This window comes from Trachurus trachurus (assembly GCF_905171665.1).
Source record: "Trachurus trachurus genome assembly, chromosome: 10".
In the NCBI taxonomy this organism is placed as follows: domain Eukaryota; kingdom Metazoa; phylum Chordata; class Actinopteri; order Carangiformes; family Carangidae; genus Trachurus; species Trachurus trachurus.
In genome coordinates this window covers 2,243,971-2,261,358 of record NC_139894.1, presented here as the reverse complement: position 1 = coordinate 2,261,358, position 17,388 = coordinate 2,243,971, and the positions used below count along the sequence as shown (strand labels likewise).

Sequence of the window (17,388 nt, the reverse complement as noted above, 5' to 3'; positions counted from 1 at the left end):
ATAGATAGATAGATAGATAGATAGATAGATAGATAGATAGATAGATAGATAGATAGATGGATGGATGGATAGATAGATAGATAGATAGACAGACAGACAGACAGATTTCAGCCATGTCTGGAATGGTTCCGGCTATGCATTGCCTCGTAAACAACTCCGTCTCGTAACGCTGCATTATTATTTCATAGCGTGGTGAATGTGCAGCCATCACAACTAGTTGTTTGATTGTGTAGCCTATTTGATGAGTTTGATGAGGGAAAGGCGAAAGTGTCCGACCGGACGTTGGAAGAATGACGAGGAGCAACAGTTATTGTCGGCCCGTAACTAGGCCACAAACAACAACAGCACCGAATTTGTTTTACAGCTCTCAATTCTTTTTCAGCTCTTTACTTCCCCATACCATGGCATGGATGTATTATATTATCTTACAATAGACCAGAGCGCCGCTGTTCTGAGCAGCTCGCGTCTCCGCCCCGCCGATCTAAAAACATTTTTCCACTGTAGGCTACTGTCCCTTTAATTAAAAAAAAAAAACAGCGCGCGCACACACAAACAAACAGCCGGAACTTGTTTTTGTTTACGAGGCAATGCAATAACTAATTTCTGTGACCTAGATATTGAAACTCTTGAACATGTATTTTTTGATTGTCATTGTATTAGAACTTTTTGGGGATTTTTTCAAACCTGGACCTCAGAAAAGGACGTTCAAGCACCGATCCTAAATTTCAACACTATTAAAATAGGGGTTTTGATGCAGGATAAAAAAAAGAGATATGCTATATAACACTTTAATTATTTTGGCGAAATATTTTATCCATAGATGTAGATTTTCAAACAGCACACCACTGTTTTAAATTTTTTTGAATGAGATGTTTATTTTATTATTGAAAGACATTTTTTGAATTTTGTGTATTTTGGCTACATATTGACGGATATATTTTGAATTGTGTCTATGTTATGCCGGATTTTGTTAATAAAAATTGAGATTGAAAAAAAAACAGCCGGAACCTTCCTTCTCCACCAATGGTCGGTCGCTGCTGTTCCCCTCCGGACTCTTATGCAGGTCGGACCGCATTACAGTCGGCTTGTGTGATTTTTTTTTTTTTTTCTCGCCAGCTTGAAACAGAAACAAATCCCCGCCGGTTGTTATTTCGGTGTCTCTCGGGTTCCCGGTTCTGTTCATTTTTATTTCTCACTCGGCGTCGAACCAGTGTCCACGACGTTAAAATGACGAAGTAAAAGAAAAGAAACGCCGACGAAGATGAGCGTGTGGTGCGAACCCGGAGCAGCGGCTTGTGCGAACCGCTACATGCTACGTGTACGGTAACGGCGGCTACCGAAAACACACACACAGGCACCGAGAGAGAGAGACATGGACCAGGACAGAACCACCGGGGTTTAACCTTTTATTTGACCGAGCAGATGTTTATGTTTCTCGGCCGTGACACCGAACCACCACCACCACCACCGCCGCCGGAGGTTTGTGCGGCGAAAGTGAGCAGAGAGTTACCGAGGAGGACGGCTCGGTGCCCGGCGACGAGACGGAGACAGAGACGGATGGGATGGAGGAGTGAAAAATGAAACACCGGAGGGGCTTTTCTCTAATTTTTCTTTTTTCTCCGGTGAAACTGTTACACAACAACAGTCGGCGGTGGCGACGGGATTTAACGTCTCTAACGGTTGAGTTTGACCGTTAACAAACGGACGGAGTGACGTCAGAGGGTCCGTAAAGATGATGTATTCATCGAGAAGAAAACCGGTGCTCTACTTCAAAGAGGAGAAGAGGTACGTTTGTTTGTTTAGTTTCCATGTCTGTATCTTTATTCCTGTTTAACTCGCATTAAAAAAAAAAAAAAAGACAGGAATAAAGAAGAACTAGAGAATGCATTTCCTGAAGGAAATACGGGTGAATGCTGAAACCTGGAAGCTGAATGAGCTGAATAAATTGTTGAAACTAAGAAACTGCTGAAGAAATCTTGAAGAGATGAAACAATATATGAAGAATATGAAATGGTTTGAAATTACTTGAATTGTTGAAGATCAGTATGAAGAAATTGAAAGTCTGAAGTCTACTCAGATTTACTTAAAACTGACAGTTTGAAAACATTTTTGAACCATTACTAATGTAGATTAAACAATATCTGAATAGTAAAAGTAGAAGATGAAAGATGGAGGATGTATGAAATGGGTGCTAATTACTTGAATTAGTGAACAATAGTATGAATGAATTGAAAGGTTAAAGTGCACTCAGATAATTTAAAACAGTTTGAAAACATTTTTTGAGCCATTACTAATATAGATTAAACAATATCTGAAGTGTAAAAGTAGAATAATATAGAAGTAGTTACAATCCGTTAAAGGGCAGAATAACTAAAAATAACTACAACATATCTGAAGGGTAAAAGTTAAACATGTTAATAAAAAGTTTGAGGAAAATGTAGAAATCCTGCATATTTATAGTTTAACAGTTGAATGGTTGAAATCTGAAATAGGTGAGAAAATATTAAAAAGTAAAACTTATAAGAAGGATGTCGAATTTGTATGACATTAGCATTCACCCTAATCAGAAAGTAGTGAAACTAAACTAATGCTGTTTCTCGACCTTTCTCGAAAGAAATGAGGTGTCTAAAGTTCCCCAGCACAAAAAGAAGTGAGTAGAAACTCCATGTTCAGAAAACTGAGGTTCCCAAACTGTGTCCAGAGACATGAACACAAGAAAAGCAGTGTATTATAAGATCTGATGGAGGTTAGCTAACATTTGGAAGAAAAGTAGCCTAACTAAAATGGTTAATTCATTCAGTTCATGTTGAATGTTTATTTTTGTCATGAATCTATAAATCACTAGATTTAGGTTTGGAAACATACAGTATACTTAGAAATTAAGATACACACACACACTAGTTGTTATGGTATTTCAACAGAGAGAGACAGAATATCAACAAAAAAAAATCCAGAAATTACATTATCATATTAAGGTTTTAAATTAATTGTACGTTTGATCAAGTGAAATAAGGGCAAAAATCAGCAGCAGATCAGATTTAACTCGTAGAATCTAGCTAAGTGTTATAGTAAATCTGATCTGAGGTAAGCCTCTGTTCTTCTGGGGAACTAAATTGATTAGATCAAGCTTGTTTACTTAATTTTATTTCCTGTGGATTCAAGAGTGTAAGTATAAACTGTATCTGTCACTCATCCCCAGATAAGATGCACAATAGCATCAGTACAGATGATTATAGGCCTGATATTGGCAGATAATTATCTACCAATAATTATGACCTAACATCACCATGACTCATTTTCAGTCCGTTTTCCCCCCTGAGTTGATTTAAAACGACAACTAATGTTGATTTTTGATGAGTCATAACTGTTGTTTTCTTTGTTTTGATTACAACAGTAGTGATGTCAGTGATAGGCTATTATTTGGTTTATTCAGAGGCAGAGCTGTAATGTTAAATTCATCTTTATTCACTACATCTTAGCCTTTCTTAACCTCAGGTGTGGATATAAACTATTAAAAATGTTATCGGTTCGGTATGAGAAGCAGGAATTTGTGCATCCCCTAATAAACAAGAAACATGTTCACATTCAAAGAAGCATGTAAAAGCTTCATTGTAAAGAGGTACCTTTTCCATTGTAGTTTTGGGAGTAGCTTTAGTAGTAGCTTCTTTATTATTAAAGCAGCAGCTCTTTATCTCATATCCACAACCACACACACTTCACACACACACACCCTTGGGTTTGACCTCGTGTTGTTGCAGCTGCTTTTTACAGAGTCACTCAAACAGCCTCAGACCTTTTCTGCGGTTCTTGATTATCTGATCAGCTCATCTTTGATCACATTTCCTGACTCATCATCAGTCTTTTTTTTTTTCAGGAAATAGAAGACTACAGTGATTTTGATTATTTATTAGTTCAAGTAAACACAAGCAGCCGAAGAAGAACTTACATGAGAGTCAGTTCAGAGGAGGGGAACTATCTCAGGGCTGCAGTGTAGTCCACACAAACTAATACTTTGGTTTTCTATTAACCTGCATTTGATTTTTTTCTTTATAAACATCAGAGAAACATGTCAGCTTCAACCATCAGATGTTGTTTTGATAAGTGACTGACTGAACGGCTGCTGATTGATTTCCTCTCGGTCGACTGAACAGTCACTTGATGTTTATGAGTCTGTGACACAGTTTGGGAACCTCCGCTGTGGTTGGACTGATTGTTGTTGTTCAGCTTGTTGACTGGTTTGGAGTTGGACTGACCGGACTCACAGCAACAGGTTTTTAAACTCTGCTTTGTGCCTCTTCTGTTTGGGATCTGTGTCCTGAGTCTGACAGCTCAGTTAGCTGAAAACTAGAGCTGTGGTGATGACGTGCAGCATGAAAATATTCAAAAATCTAAACAATACAATACAGGGTATCTGCAGGGGCTTAAAAAGTCTAAAATTTGAAAATCTAAATTTTAAGCCTTAAACTGTCTTAAATTTGTTGAATTATTGTGTTCAAGTCTTAAATAATTTTCAGGGATGCAAACAGTGCGCCGAAAAGCGAAACTCGCTTTTTTCATGACCAATTAGGTGACTTGTGGGGGGGGGGGGGGGACATGCGTGCTCGTTACCCAAAGCGGCGCGTATCCGCGTGCATTCGGTGCGCCGGTGACGCCGTTTTTCCCCCCGTGCATATCCGTTGCTGTGTCAGGCAGGTGTTTCCCACGGAGCTCTGCCCCGTTTCAGAGGTGAAGGAAGCCCTGAGTGGAAAGACGTCGCCTCCGCGATGTAGAATGTGTTCAATTAAAGTGAAACTAACACATTATATATAGACCTATATGTCCATTACACACTGAATGAAACATCCCATGTCTTTTATTTATTCATTTTATTTTAATAGTAATAATTATGACTAACATTCAGTGAAGACCTAAAATTCAGTATCTCCAAAATTGAAACATTAAAGCATTTTTAATATAGAAATGTTGGCCTTCTGAAAACTATGTCCATCTATATGCACTCAATACTTGGTTGGGGTTGAACTACTGGAAATTGACTTTTCCATGACATTGTAATGTAATCATTTGTTAATGGTGAGATTTGTAAGATTGGTGAAATTTGTTGAATTATTGTGTTCAAGTCTTAAATAATTTTAGACAGGTCTTAATTTTTCTTATGCCCCTAAAAAAGAAATACATGTGTGAACCAGGAGCACAACCTGCGATTGGTCAAAAACTACAAATCCCACAATTCTCTGGCCTCAACAATAACAGTAGTTAGTGTAAGTAAGAGAGAGTGGAGCTGTCGGTGAAAAGAGGGAACAACACCACGTCTGGTCCTGTTCTATGTTGTTCGTTCACACCGTCACCGTTTATTCGTTACGTCCGCGGTGTAAAAGGCCGTGACGCAAAGACGCAACTTTTTTTTTGCGACGCAATACACAGGATTTTTTTTGGGCGACGGGACCCTCGCGTCTTCGTCTATTTCATCGTGTTTGGTGGGAAGGCAAGGCAAGGCAAGGCAAGGCAAGGCAAGGCAAGGCAAGGCAATTTTATTTGTATAGCCCGTTTTTACAAACAGTTTGTCTCAAAGGGCTTTACATGGCATCGTAACAACATCCTCTGTCCTTAGACCCTCACATCGACTAAGGAAAAACTCCATGGAAACCCTTTTAACAGGGAAAAACAGGAGAAACCTCAGGGTGAGCAACAGAGGAGGGATCCCTCACCCAGGACGGACAGACGTGCAATAGATGTTGTTACAGACAAGAAAACAGTTTTTTTGTGGCCCTTGTGGGAAGACCCACAAGGGCCACAAGGGGCTTCCCACCAAACACGAGGAACGCTTTTTTTTCGCTCGAGTTGTGACGCGCGACCAAACGCGAGATACGCGAATTAGCGCTCCTTCTGACTCGTGTCAAAAAAAAATTCACGAGCCCGCCAACAACATTTTTTTTTATTTATTTTTTTTTCTTCAAAGGAGGTTCAACTGGACTTAGTTATTTGTCTAGGAAGACGTTTCACCTTCATCCAAGAGGCTTCATCAGTTCATGTAGCATCTGACCAGGCTGGGACTGGTCCAACTAACTGGTGTGGAGACTCAGTATAAGTCCAGTTGCTTTCGATTTAACCTCCTTTGAAATACTATGACCTGGACAAATGAGAATATGCACAGGCCTACAACAACATTTCTGCTCTCACCAACCATGGTTGAGGTCACAACGCTGCGCTGTAGCTGCTCTGGGTTAACCCGATAACGTGACACACAGTATACTGTTATGAGACACATTATGCATCCCAACTGTCTTTTTTTTAGAGGATTTTTTTTTACCAAGAATGCGCCCAAAAAAATCATGATCCAGGGGCCAAAATTCGAAACAAATATATATTTTTATCATAATTCTCATTATTCTCCTGATGTCGGTTTAATGTAAACATATTGCGCTGATATGCGAGAGTAATGTGACAGGGGCAGAGCTGCAGCTGCTGTGCTGTGATGGACCTGATCAGACTGGTGGTGGTCCACAGTGAATTAGTCCCAGATCCTCCACCGTCAGCAGATCCCCCGAAAGCCCCCGCAAATAGCCTAATACATCGACAAGAAATTAAGTGGCAAGTTGCACCTTTTCGTCGGCTTTATATATATTTTTATAGCCTATATAACGTCACTGCAACATGCGGTTCTCAGTGCTTGTCGGTGTTGTGTCTATAAATTGTGAAATAACTTTTCCTCGATAGAAATATGAGACGTGGTCGATAGGTTTCATTCATCCATGTTTTGGCAGACAATACAAATAACCAATGATAATGAGATTTCCACGGCGCCGAACCAATCATGTGGCTGGAATAGAGCCAGTCAACAGTAACATGTGCATTTGTTTGGGTTGCTGCAGATGTGCACATCAGCTGACACCGCCGGTAAAAGAGAGAGAGATAATGAGTGTTGTCTCGAAAAAAAAAAGTAAAGGAGAACTTGGACAAGTGACTGAAAAGACGCGTGGTGCGCAGTGGGGACACCAGACAGTTGGAGGAGTGGACCGTGGTCACGGTGAGGCCGCTCTGCTGCTCACCCCAGTGTGTGCGACACATAACGGCCGCTTCAAGGAGACTAGCGGACTTTTTCTTTTTAATAGCCTCTTCCTTCATCTTGGGCGGGTGCGCCGTCTTATAATGTTACAGAAAACCCTGCATTGTGTTTTTTACAACTCGTGTTCCTACACTATAGAGACAACTTGCTGTTGGCTCTATATTTCAAGAAACTTGTTTTCTGTTTAAAAGGCACAATTCACCCATCTTTTAACCGGGTAGTTACATCTCCAGTCTGTCGAGCGGGCGAGCGCACAGCTGATGTGCTTCCACTCCAACAGACGCACGGATTCAGTGTGGACAGAGAGCGTCAGATGTGACGCGATTGTCGGACGCTCGCTCGCGTCGCATCCAGTTAGGACCCGGTGTGAGCAGCCACATCCACTGCGCTCTGGATCAGCTGATCGGTGCTCAGGTGACGTTAGATCTTCACTTTTTTAAACTCATACAAAGTGCAGCCAAACAGCAGGCTGAAGAGAGAGGACCAGCAGCAGCAGCAGCTCTGACAGCTCCTCTGTGGCGCTGCAGAGTCAGACAGGCTGCAGGTCAGCTGGCGTGAGAGCAGAGTGCGTCTTTTTTTTTTTTTCTTTTTTTTAGCAGCCTTTGTTACAGGTGATAGGCTACATGTCCATGTGCATGTGCATGAGAACTGATTTTGAATCGAAGAGACACCCAAATATTCACATCCTCCAGTCCAGGCTTTTGAAAAGAGAGTAGCCTATAAAATCAGCTTCATGTAGCAGTTTACTTTAAAATGGTTCAAATATATTGCTGCTGAATAAATCTGAAACATGTGATGTGCATTTTTTTGGGGGAAATATGGCTTCTGATATAATAGTCTGTAGACATCATCATCATTCAACTTTTTCACATGGTCTGGTGTTAATAAAGCAAACTAAAAATCGCAAAAAGAAAATCAAGAATCGGTTGAATCGAAAATCAGAATCGAATCGAATCGTGAGCCACCCAAAGATTCACATCCCTAGTACAGAGACCTGCCACAGTGTCATGGTGCATTATAAACTTCAACCTCAGAGCTGTCTGTCCTCAGACTGTCCTGACTGTCCCTGAACATTTAGGCGGCTCCTTGGGAAAAATGTTATCATAGAGCCCTCGCTACTGCAAATGCTCAATAACATGCTCCTGCGACACTTCATTGTGCTTTATTGAATGTATTTTCAACTACAAACAAGCCTAACACGCAACTTATATATTGCAATCAATTTCTAATTTTGTGACTCCGCATTTCTTTTGTACATTTTTTTATTTGTCATGATAGGTCTTAAATTTCATCCATAATGGTCTTAAAAAGTCTTAAATTGAGCTGGTGAAACCTGCAGAGACCCTGAATAAAGGAAAATATGCAAATGAGCGAGTGAAGATTAAAAAGCAGCATGAGACTGAGAGTGTTTGGTGGTTTGACGGTTTGAGATGTTTGTCTGGATGTTTGCTGCTCTGACCCACCACTAAACCACTGCAGCTCTTTACACACTGAAACTAAACAGCACCAACTTTATTTAAACTCCAGCTCATGTATCATTTAGACAGAGGCGACTTCTTCTACACAAATGTTCCTCGTGAATTTATGAATGATTATTTCTGTTTGAATGCTTTCTTTCTTTCTTTTTTTTGACAGTAATACTTACAAAAAGAAAACCCAAAATCCAGGCTCCTGAAATAGACACCCAGTCGTAGAAGACGCCATTTCCGCACAAGTTTTTTTTTGGCCACCATCACTTGTCACAATCTGAATGCTAGATGTCACGGTTTCCCCCCCCCATTTTACACACTGGACCTTTAAAGGAGCATTATCGCAAATACAGCAGTAATAGCATAAAATAAGCTGAAATATGCAAAAGATGGGTCGGGGGGAGCCATAACTAAATTTACAAAAAAAATCGCCAACAGTATAGTGTCCGTGGGGCAAATGCAGCATTTGTCTTTGTTATGATCCAAGCCGGCCCGGCGCTTGCTGCGTTAAAAATCCGACCTCCGAACCGGACAAATATGCAACAGTAAGTAATGTAGCAGTGTTAGGCTGCTTACAGTCACTGACGTCCCTGTGTCTTTCTTTAGCTGTCCTCTCAGTGTTATTAAGGAGAAGGAAGTTGCAGTCGTTGTTGTGGTTGTGCGCGACGTAGAGCTGCCGCTTCCACTAGCGAGTTTTCTTTTTCCCGCGATTGCACGTTCATTCAGCCTGGTGAGGGAGGAGGAGGGGGGAGGAGGGAGGAGGAGGGGGGGGGGGGACTAAACGAGGCTGCTCTCTCTCTCCGACAGCTGCCCACTTGTTTATATCTGATAAGCTCCGCCTGGCTCCATCTAGTGGCCGAATTAAGGATTTGGATTTGCGATAATACTCCTTTAAAACAGAATAAACCACAGTTTCTTTGTTAGTTTGTTTCTTAGGGCTGGGACGATACGCTTTTCTCCCGATTCGATTCTTCTACGATTTTTCCTATTGTTTCTGCTGCTGAAGACGGAGCCTTTGCTGTGTGTGTGTCTGCAGGTTCCTGTCTGGTAAATGCACGGTCTACAAGCTGTTCGGCCTCTGCATGGTGCTGGTGCTGGTCTCTCTGCTCTGGCTGCAGCTCAGCTGTTCAGGCGAGATGTCCTCCATGCACGAGGACAGACGCGTCCCCCAGCAGCAGCAGCAGCAGCAGCATCTTGTCCAGCCGCCCTGCCCCCCCCACGACGGCCAGGCGCCTGCAGCCGACGACCCGTCCTGGGGTCCTCACAAGCTGGCCCTCATCATCCCCTTCAGAGAGCGCTTCGAGGAGCTGCTGGTGTTCGTCCCCTTCATGCACACGTTCCTCAACAAGAAGAAGATCCGGCACAAGATCATCATCATCAACCAGGTGGATCACTACAGGTGAGAGCGGCTCCAGCAACCACAGAGGAAGAAATCAACCTCATTTTCAGTTCATTTTATTGGGAAAGTCTGAATAATAATAAGAACTGTAATTTTCCAGCTTGGGATCAATAGACTGAATCTCCATGTTGTTTACAACTACTTCCTGGTAGAAAACCAGCACGTAATTTGAATGAGAACAGTAACGAACGAGAGTTTAGCTATAAGCTATATCATAATTTTCACGCCCTATCACCGTTTAGACAAATTTGAAATGATTGAAGAAACATTACTATTTCTGTGTGTGTGTGTTTTGTGTTGCTATGTCAGGGTTTCCCGCAGCTCTTTCCTGTTAAGGCGGCCGCCTTAACAGGAAAGAGCTGCCGCCTAAACTAACGTCTTAAAAAAAAAAAAAAGTAGCGATATTCGCCGCCGCCGCCGCCCCCCCCCCCCCCCGTCGGACGAACGCCTTCATTCATCTCCGCATCATCTCACACACATACACACCACAGAGAAGCGCACATGCATAACAGCAGCGCGTGTGGTGAAAGCGGAACTTAATACGCCCCCCCCCCCCCCCCCCCCGGACGAGCGATCCGCTTGCGCGCGCGCACCCCCCCCCCCCCCCCCGCCAACAGGACGGACACCACCTTAACTAACACATTTTCTGGGGGAAACACTGTATGTGTTGTATTTATTCAGTTTTGGGGAATCACAGTGTCTAGAAAGCATCAGTGGCTCAGCTGACAGGGACAGCTAACGGTAGCTAAGCTAACAGCAGGACGTCAGCTGTTAAAACCCTCCCGTTGTGGGACACGACATGAAACTACTCCAGTTAGCTCAGTCATGTTGTAACTCAGATATCCGCTGGAAAAAGTATTTTTTCATGGACCGTTTATTCAGTCAATGAGTTATTAAAGTTAAACAGGTAGCTAACCGTTAGCCCGGCTAATCTATGATAACCATGACTAATTACAAAAATGTGCACACATAAATAGTAATGTTTGTCCAATCATTGGTTTTATAAACTTTAGTAAGTAAGTAAGTAAGTACTTTATTTGTATAGCACCCTTCTCAGTACGAATACACAGAGTGCTTCACATAGATAAAACCATCATACAGTACATAACAATAGGCAATAAAATATAGAAATTACTGTGCATATTACATAGTAACAGCACAGATAACAACATAGGAAAACATCAGGTGGCACTTGATCGACCCGAGGGGGACGAGGCAAAAACAATGTTAAATAAAAGGTGAGTCACATCCTACAGCATCTAACACCCAAAAGCCCTTTTAAACAAAAATGTCTTCAGTTGACCCTTGAAACAGCCTGCCGACTGGGCAAATCTTATCTCCAGTGGGAGCACGTTCCACATCTTCGGGGCCACTTCTGCCACAAACATCAGATTAGTCTAAACGGCGATATAGTGACATAAAATGAGATACTGTATATACCTGTATAGCGAAACACTCGTCTGTCACTATTGTTCCCATGCTGGTTTTCTAACCGAAGTAGTTGTAAACAACAAGGCGATTTGTTTTATATATGTCTATCTATCTTTAACATTCTTTATCTCCTCTGTTTCAGATTTAACCGAGCGTCTCTCATCAACGTGGGCTACACGGAGAGCGGGAACGACACCGACTACCTGGCGATGCACGACGTGGACCTGCTGCCCCTCAACGACGCTCTGGACTACGGTTTCCCCGAGGACGGGCCGTTCCACGTGGCCTCGCCCGAGCTGCACCCGCTCTACCACTACAAGACCTACGTAGGAGGGATCCTGCTGCTCACCAAGAGGCATTATTACATGGTACTGAGCTGCTCCACTCTCCTTTCACCACTCAGGTTCTCAGTCTGGGTTTTATTCTGCCGCGGGGTAGCAGTCTGCAGTACATCAAGGTTGTAGGTTCTCACCTTTTAGCACTAATTAGTTACAGTTGCACAACAATCTTGATCATCCTGTAGAAGTATCTGCTGTTTATGGCAGCAAGTTTAATTTTGGATCTGGTTGGTCACTTTTAAACTTAAAGGAGACATATTCTGCCCCTTTTCCACAAATTGAAATATTTCCCAGGTGTCTGTAAAAACTAATTCCATCATTTTTGGACAACTGAGGGAACAGCTTGTAAAACCACATGGATTTCAACCTCGGGAGCCTGAAAATGACAGATTTCTTCGTCAATTCTCACGTTTTTGGGGCCAGAAGGCAAAACAAACACCCAAATATATGTTAAAGAGCCTTTAAAAAGTGATATTTCCATAATAAGAAAACCACAAAGAACTTCACCTACAGTGGAGAAGAAGCCCAGTTCCCCCATCTGTCCCTTTTTCTCTATTTACAGTAATGTAATGACCTGATTCATCCACTAGATGGAGCTCTGTGACCTGCTGTGATCTGTAGCTGTGGAGGTGGCAGTGTGAATCTTTTAGGAGACTCTCAGTAGAAACTGTGTAGCTGCTCTGTAGTCAGAAGATTTAACTTAACTCGCTGTTTTGTTTTGTTTTGTTTGTTTTTTAAATTTTCAGTGTAACGGGATGTCAAACCGGTTCTGGGGTTGGGGCCGAGAAGACGACGAGTTCTACAGACGACTGAGAAAAGCTGAGCTCCAGGTAAAAAGTCTGAGGTCACAGCAGAGAGACACTGGATCTAGTGACCTCACTGACTAAACCACAGCTGCACAAAACATCTTAAGTTATCACTTGAGTGGGCAAAACCTTACCTATACTAAATTGTTTTTAGGGTCAATATAAGTAAATTAAAATATGATAGCCTTTTCATAGGAGCAGCTTTTTATATTTTTTTTTTTTTTTTCGCATTTTGTTGTTTTCCCATATAGGCAGATTGTCATTAATTCCAAAACAACACATTAAAAGTCATTTAACACTCTTTTTGGACATCACACATCATAGTTTTTTCATGGTCCTTCGAGCCGGATGCCATGCTCCCACCCATGCTGGAAAATGGACTCATGACCTGTTCAGCAACATGATGGGAGAGAGCAAGGAGAAAGGCCACAGTGGGAGAGAATGCCTCCAAGATATCTACTGACTTAACTTTATGGCAGCAGGCCTCCCCAACAACCACAGGCCAGAGCAGCACCAGTATCACAGCCTCCTGAATCTGTCCTACTGAGGCTGGACACGTGGGGCGACCGGGACTACCTTGACCAGTTGTCACAGGAATTATAGTGTTTCATTTTCATGATGTCCGCACGTCTGTTTTTGTCCAGTCTAGGCAGATCGATACGAGGGCAAGCGAGGGAGTGTGAAAAAAGAGAGCACGCGAGACAATTAAACACCAGATTTCGTTTGAGAAAGGCCCAAAGTTGTTAAAGTGAGACTCTAACAAGGACAAAACCTTTGATACCTATGCCATCTTGGATGATGGATTAGATATGATGAAAGAAAGATTATTTCCAGGGCACTTTTTTCATTTTTGAACAGCAACAGAGGTGATAAATACTATAAAGCTGCCAGTCAGCAAGGTCTATCATATCAAAACTTAATCTAGGGGTGTATAAGAATAAAAAAATCACAACTAGAATTTGCCCTCCCAGGTGATACCGATATGTGAAAGTTTGGGTCTTGGTCCAAGGACTATTAAGATTGTCCTTAAAGTCTGAGTTAAGATTCTCTTAAACAGTGGCACAAAACACCTTTAAGTTTCCTCCTTAAAGTTTATATCAAAAGGTTCAACAAAGCATTTTAGATTTTCTCATACACATACAAACACTTGAAGTTAAGAGAGTTTAAACGTCCGACTTCCTCCGTGTTTATCTGTAAACGTGATCGACGTCTTTCTCTCTGCAGCTGTTCAGGCCGAGTGGAATCACCACAGGTTATAAAACCTTCCTCCACATCCACGACCCGGCCTGGAGGAAGAGAGACCAGAAGAGGGTGGCGTCTCAGAAACAGGTACAGACACTCACTCACCTGAGACGATGCTAACGGGCTAATGAACAACAAGCTGCTGCTACAGTTTCTAGTTTATATTTTCGAGAATATGTGAAAACTGACACAAAAAAACTACTCCACAAGGGTCTTAATCAAATCTGCAGCTTTAACAGGTGGAGCATCAACTCAACTCAACTTTATTTATAAAGCACTTTAAAAACAGCCACAACTGGAACAAAGTGCTGTACATACATAAGAATAATAATAAGAATAGAACCAAACAACACACTGACGTGGCTGCAACGCAACAACAATAACCTCGTCAGCATTAAATGTCAGAGAATCTCAGACCTTTGTGTGTGTGTGTGTTTACACCTCAGAGGTTGTGAACTATAAAAGCAGCCATTGATGAATGAATCAGAAAATAACAATTAAGTGTTGGACATTGTGAAGAAACATGAACCGAGCTGCTGTTCATCTACAAACTCCAAAAACTTAAGCAGCAAAAGAGAAGAGAGTTACGTCTCAATCTTCTCATTTCATATTAAAAACACTGTCAAGACTTTTATCTTCATCCCTAAAGACTCCACAGCAGTCGATCAGATTTCTATTAAAAACATTTTAAACACATTTAAAACAGGGTTCCTACGCAAGTATGAAAAGTATGGAATTTGATTTTTTACATTTCCAGGTCTTTAAAAGTATGGAAAATAGAAACTACTGTATGGAAATATATTTATTTTATTTATCTTATCTTGGTTTGGTCTTATCTGAAGTTATTTAGGTTAATTATTTTGTATGCGCTATTGTATCTAGCTATGATCTCCTGGAAATTATTTGATTGCTTAATGGCATACCCATTCAGAATAATGAAAACAAATGATAAATTGAATGCTTTTTTAATATTATGCACCGTCTATTTACTTAAATATCACAAATTATTCTCATCCTCCTCCCTGTAGGAGCAGTTTAAGGTGGATCCGGAGGGGGGGCTGACTAACCTGCGCTACCAGGTGGAGTCCAAACAGGAGCTGAGCATCAGCGGCGCTCCCTGCACCGTCATCAACACCAAACTGGAGTGTGACCAGAACCAAACGCCCTGGTGTCTGCTGGCCTAGACCCAACCGGGTCCCTGCAGCCGGAACCGGGGCCGGGTCGGGGTTCGACCTCGCGTCTCCGAGCTGGGACGCTGTTTTACTTCATGCTTCTTATTTTACCGGCTGGAAAAATCCCCCCTCCTCTCTCTGTGAAACTAAACGTAGCTGCAAAGAGCGAACGGTGTGAACAAACTCATCGATTATTAAACTTTAAAACTGGAGGGGAACAGAACCGGCCGGAGCTCAACACTCCTCCTCATCAGGTACATCTCAATACGACCGTGAACCGACAACAGGTTTAACAAACAGTGACCAGTAAAACGTGTCGACGACGTTACCGTTTCCTCCCTGTTTCACCTGAACTGACCTGGAGTCTGTTTGGTGGCGGACGCCAGGGAGGATGGAGACTGTTACACTGAGCCGAACCGAACCGAACCAGGCTGAGCTCAGTCATAAACAGACGAGCATGACCAAACCTGAGCTGTCGAAACTCTTTATTATTTTATTATTTTTTTGTTCTCTTTGGTACCTGCTGGCATGGTGTGATGCAAACTTAGTGTTTTTCTTTTTGTTGTTTTTGTTTTGTTTTTTACTCTGGGCTTGTGCAAATGGAGCAGAGATGGTCAAGCGACGGCTGCCTACTACGCCTCATGTTTCACCAGATATGGGATATGTCTGCTGTCACACTGTGACATCGGAGGGTTTCTTTAAGGTTTTTATCCACGAATCAGCGCCTAAGGATTCCTCAGAAACACAGTTAATAGGCAGACCTCTGACTACTAACCTCAAGAGTATCATTGTTGTATTTTCCCGCTGACACTGTTAGGACAAAGAGAACAAGCTCTGAAATTACTCAGATAGGTACTTTTTTAGTTTTACAGTATGTTCCTTTTTTTTTTTTAAATAGAGACACATTGAATCAGCCAAAGAAAACAAGCTAAGGAGTTTTTTTTTCTCATAACTACGAGTAAACTGGTCATAATTATGAGAAAATGTTTCCTCGTTTCTTTCCTTTGATGATCGCAGTGAGTTTCTTCAAAGTAAACTGAGCCGAACTAAGTGAAACCAGCTTGAACTGAACTGTAGCAGATTATGACAGTGAGATGTTAACATGAACTCATCAGAGTTTTCAAATTAAAATGAAATGAAAATGACATGTAAAGTTTCCAGAAACACAGATCAAGAAGTTAATTTTAGAATAAAATGACCTGTTATTAACCTGCAAACTTTGAAAATGTTTAAAATCGAGTTGAGAATGACACAAGCGTGAAGGTTCATCACGACCAAAACCTTCTCAAAAAGTTTAAGATTACTTAATTTTAACTATCATTGTAGTGCTGCTGCAGCTTTTTTAATTTATAGGAACTGAAAACAGGAAGTTCTTGTCTGTTACCATGGAAATGCATGTGTTTATTGCTGGGAAGCCAGTGAGGGATCTTGTCGTTCAGTATATTACAGCTGAGGCTCAGTTCTGATCCAGTCTGGCTCCGTAGTCTAGTTCTCTGCTGTTGTAATGTGCTGACCGGCCTCCAGGTGGCGCTCTGGAGTTTTAAAAGGCGATGGCTTTAGATGAATAGTCTGTACATATACAGACCATGATGTCATTCTGATTTTATTTTCCAGAGACAGCGGTGTCATGTATTTGTACAATATTAAGTATTTATATAAATCTGACAATACAAAAAAAAATGACTCGACATTCTTCCTTCATTTTTGTTGATGTTGAAATTTTTGTGGAACAATGTTCAAACCAGTGATAAAACAGACTGTTGTGACCTTGTTGCCTTCATTTACCTCAAGGTTCTTCACTGGAATTTGAATGACTCATAATTTTTACCATGTTAAAGGGATAGTAGCATTTTTTTAAAGTGGGGTTGTATGATCTACAAATAGCCCCTAAGTACTTTAATTGCAGTAGAAGACTCTCTACACTCCTCCCGTTAGCAACGCCAGCCCATAATAGCCCTGCCCAGAGATTTACAACATACAGTGTTGTGAACAGACCTAAAGAAACGGCCTATTTTCACGGCCTAAAAGAGGTTTTACGTGAAGAAAATACACAGTTCCATTGTTCGCTATAATATAATTTTTTACAGCCCTTCAAAGTGCAGGAAAAACACAGTTTTTATTTGGACCTAACCAACTGCTGATCGGCGGGCGCTAACCCTGGGCGGAGGGATACGTGAGTTGGTTAGGTCCAAATAAAAACTGCGTTTTTCCTGCACTTTGAAGGGCTGGAAAAAATTATATTATAGCGAACAATGGAACTGTATTTTTTTCACGTAAAACCTCTTTTAGGCCGTGAAAATAGGCCGTTTCTTTGGGTCCATTCACAACAATGTATGTTGTAAATCTCTGGGCAGGGCTATTATGGGCTGGCGTTGCTAACGGGAGGAGTGTAGAGAGTCTTCTACTGCAATTAAAGTACTTAGAGGCTATTTGTAGATCATACAACCCCACTTTAAAAAAAATGCTAC

At 41.6% G+C, this 17,388-nt stretch overlaps 1 protein-coding gene across 1 annotated transcript; it reads left to right on the top strand.

The window, feature by feature from the left end:
* Window positions 1-1,348: 1,348 nt before the first annotated feature.
* On the top strand, window positions 1,349-16,558 carry b4galt7 (xylosylprotein beta 1,4-galactosyltransferase, polypeptide 7 (galactosyltransferase I)). Its single transcript, XM_083980477.1, has 6 exons — window positions 1,349-1,785; window positions 9,569-9,931; window positions 11,505-11,730; window positions 12,447-12,530; window positions 13,731-13,835; window positions 14,777-16,558. The coding sequence occupies exons 1-6, from the start codon at window positions 1,733-1,735 to the stop codon at window positions 14,930-14,932; spliced, it is 987 nt and encodes a 328-aa protein (XP_083836603.1). The 5' UTR covers window positions 1,349-1,732; the 3' UTR covers window positions 14,933-16,558.
* Window positions 16,559-17,388: the final 830 nt, after the last annotated feature.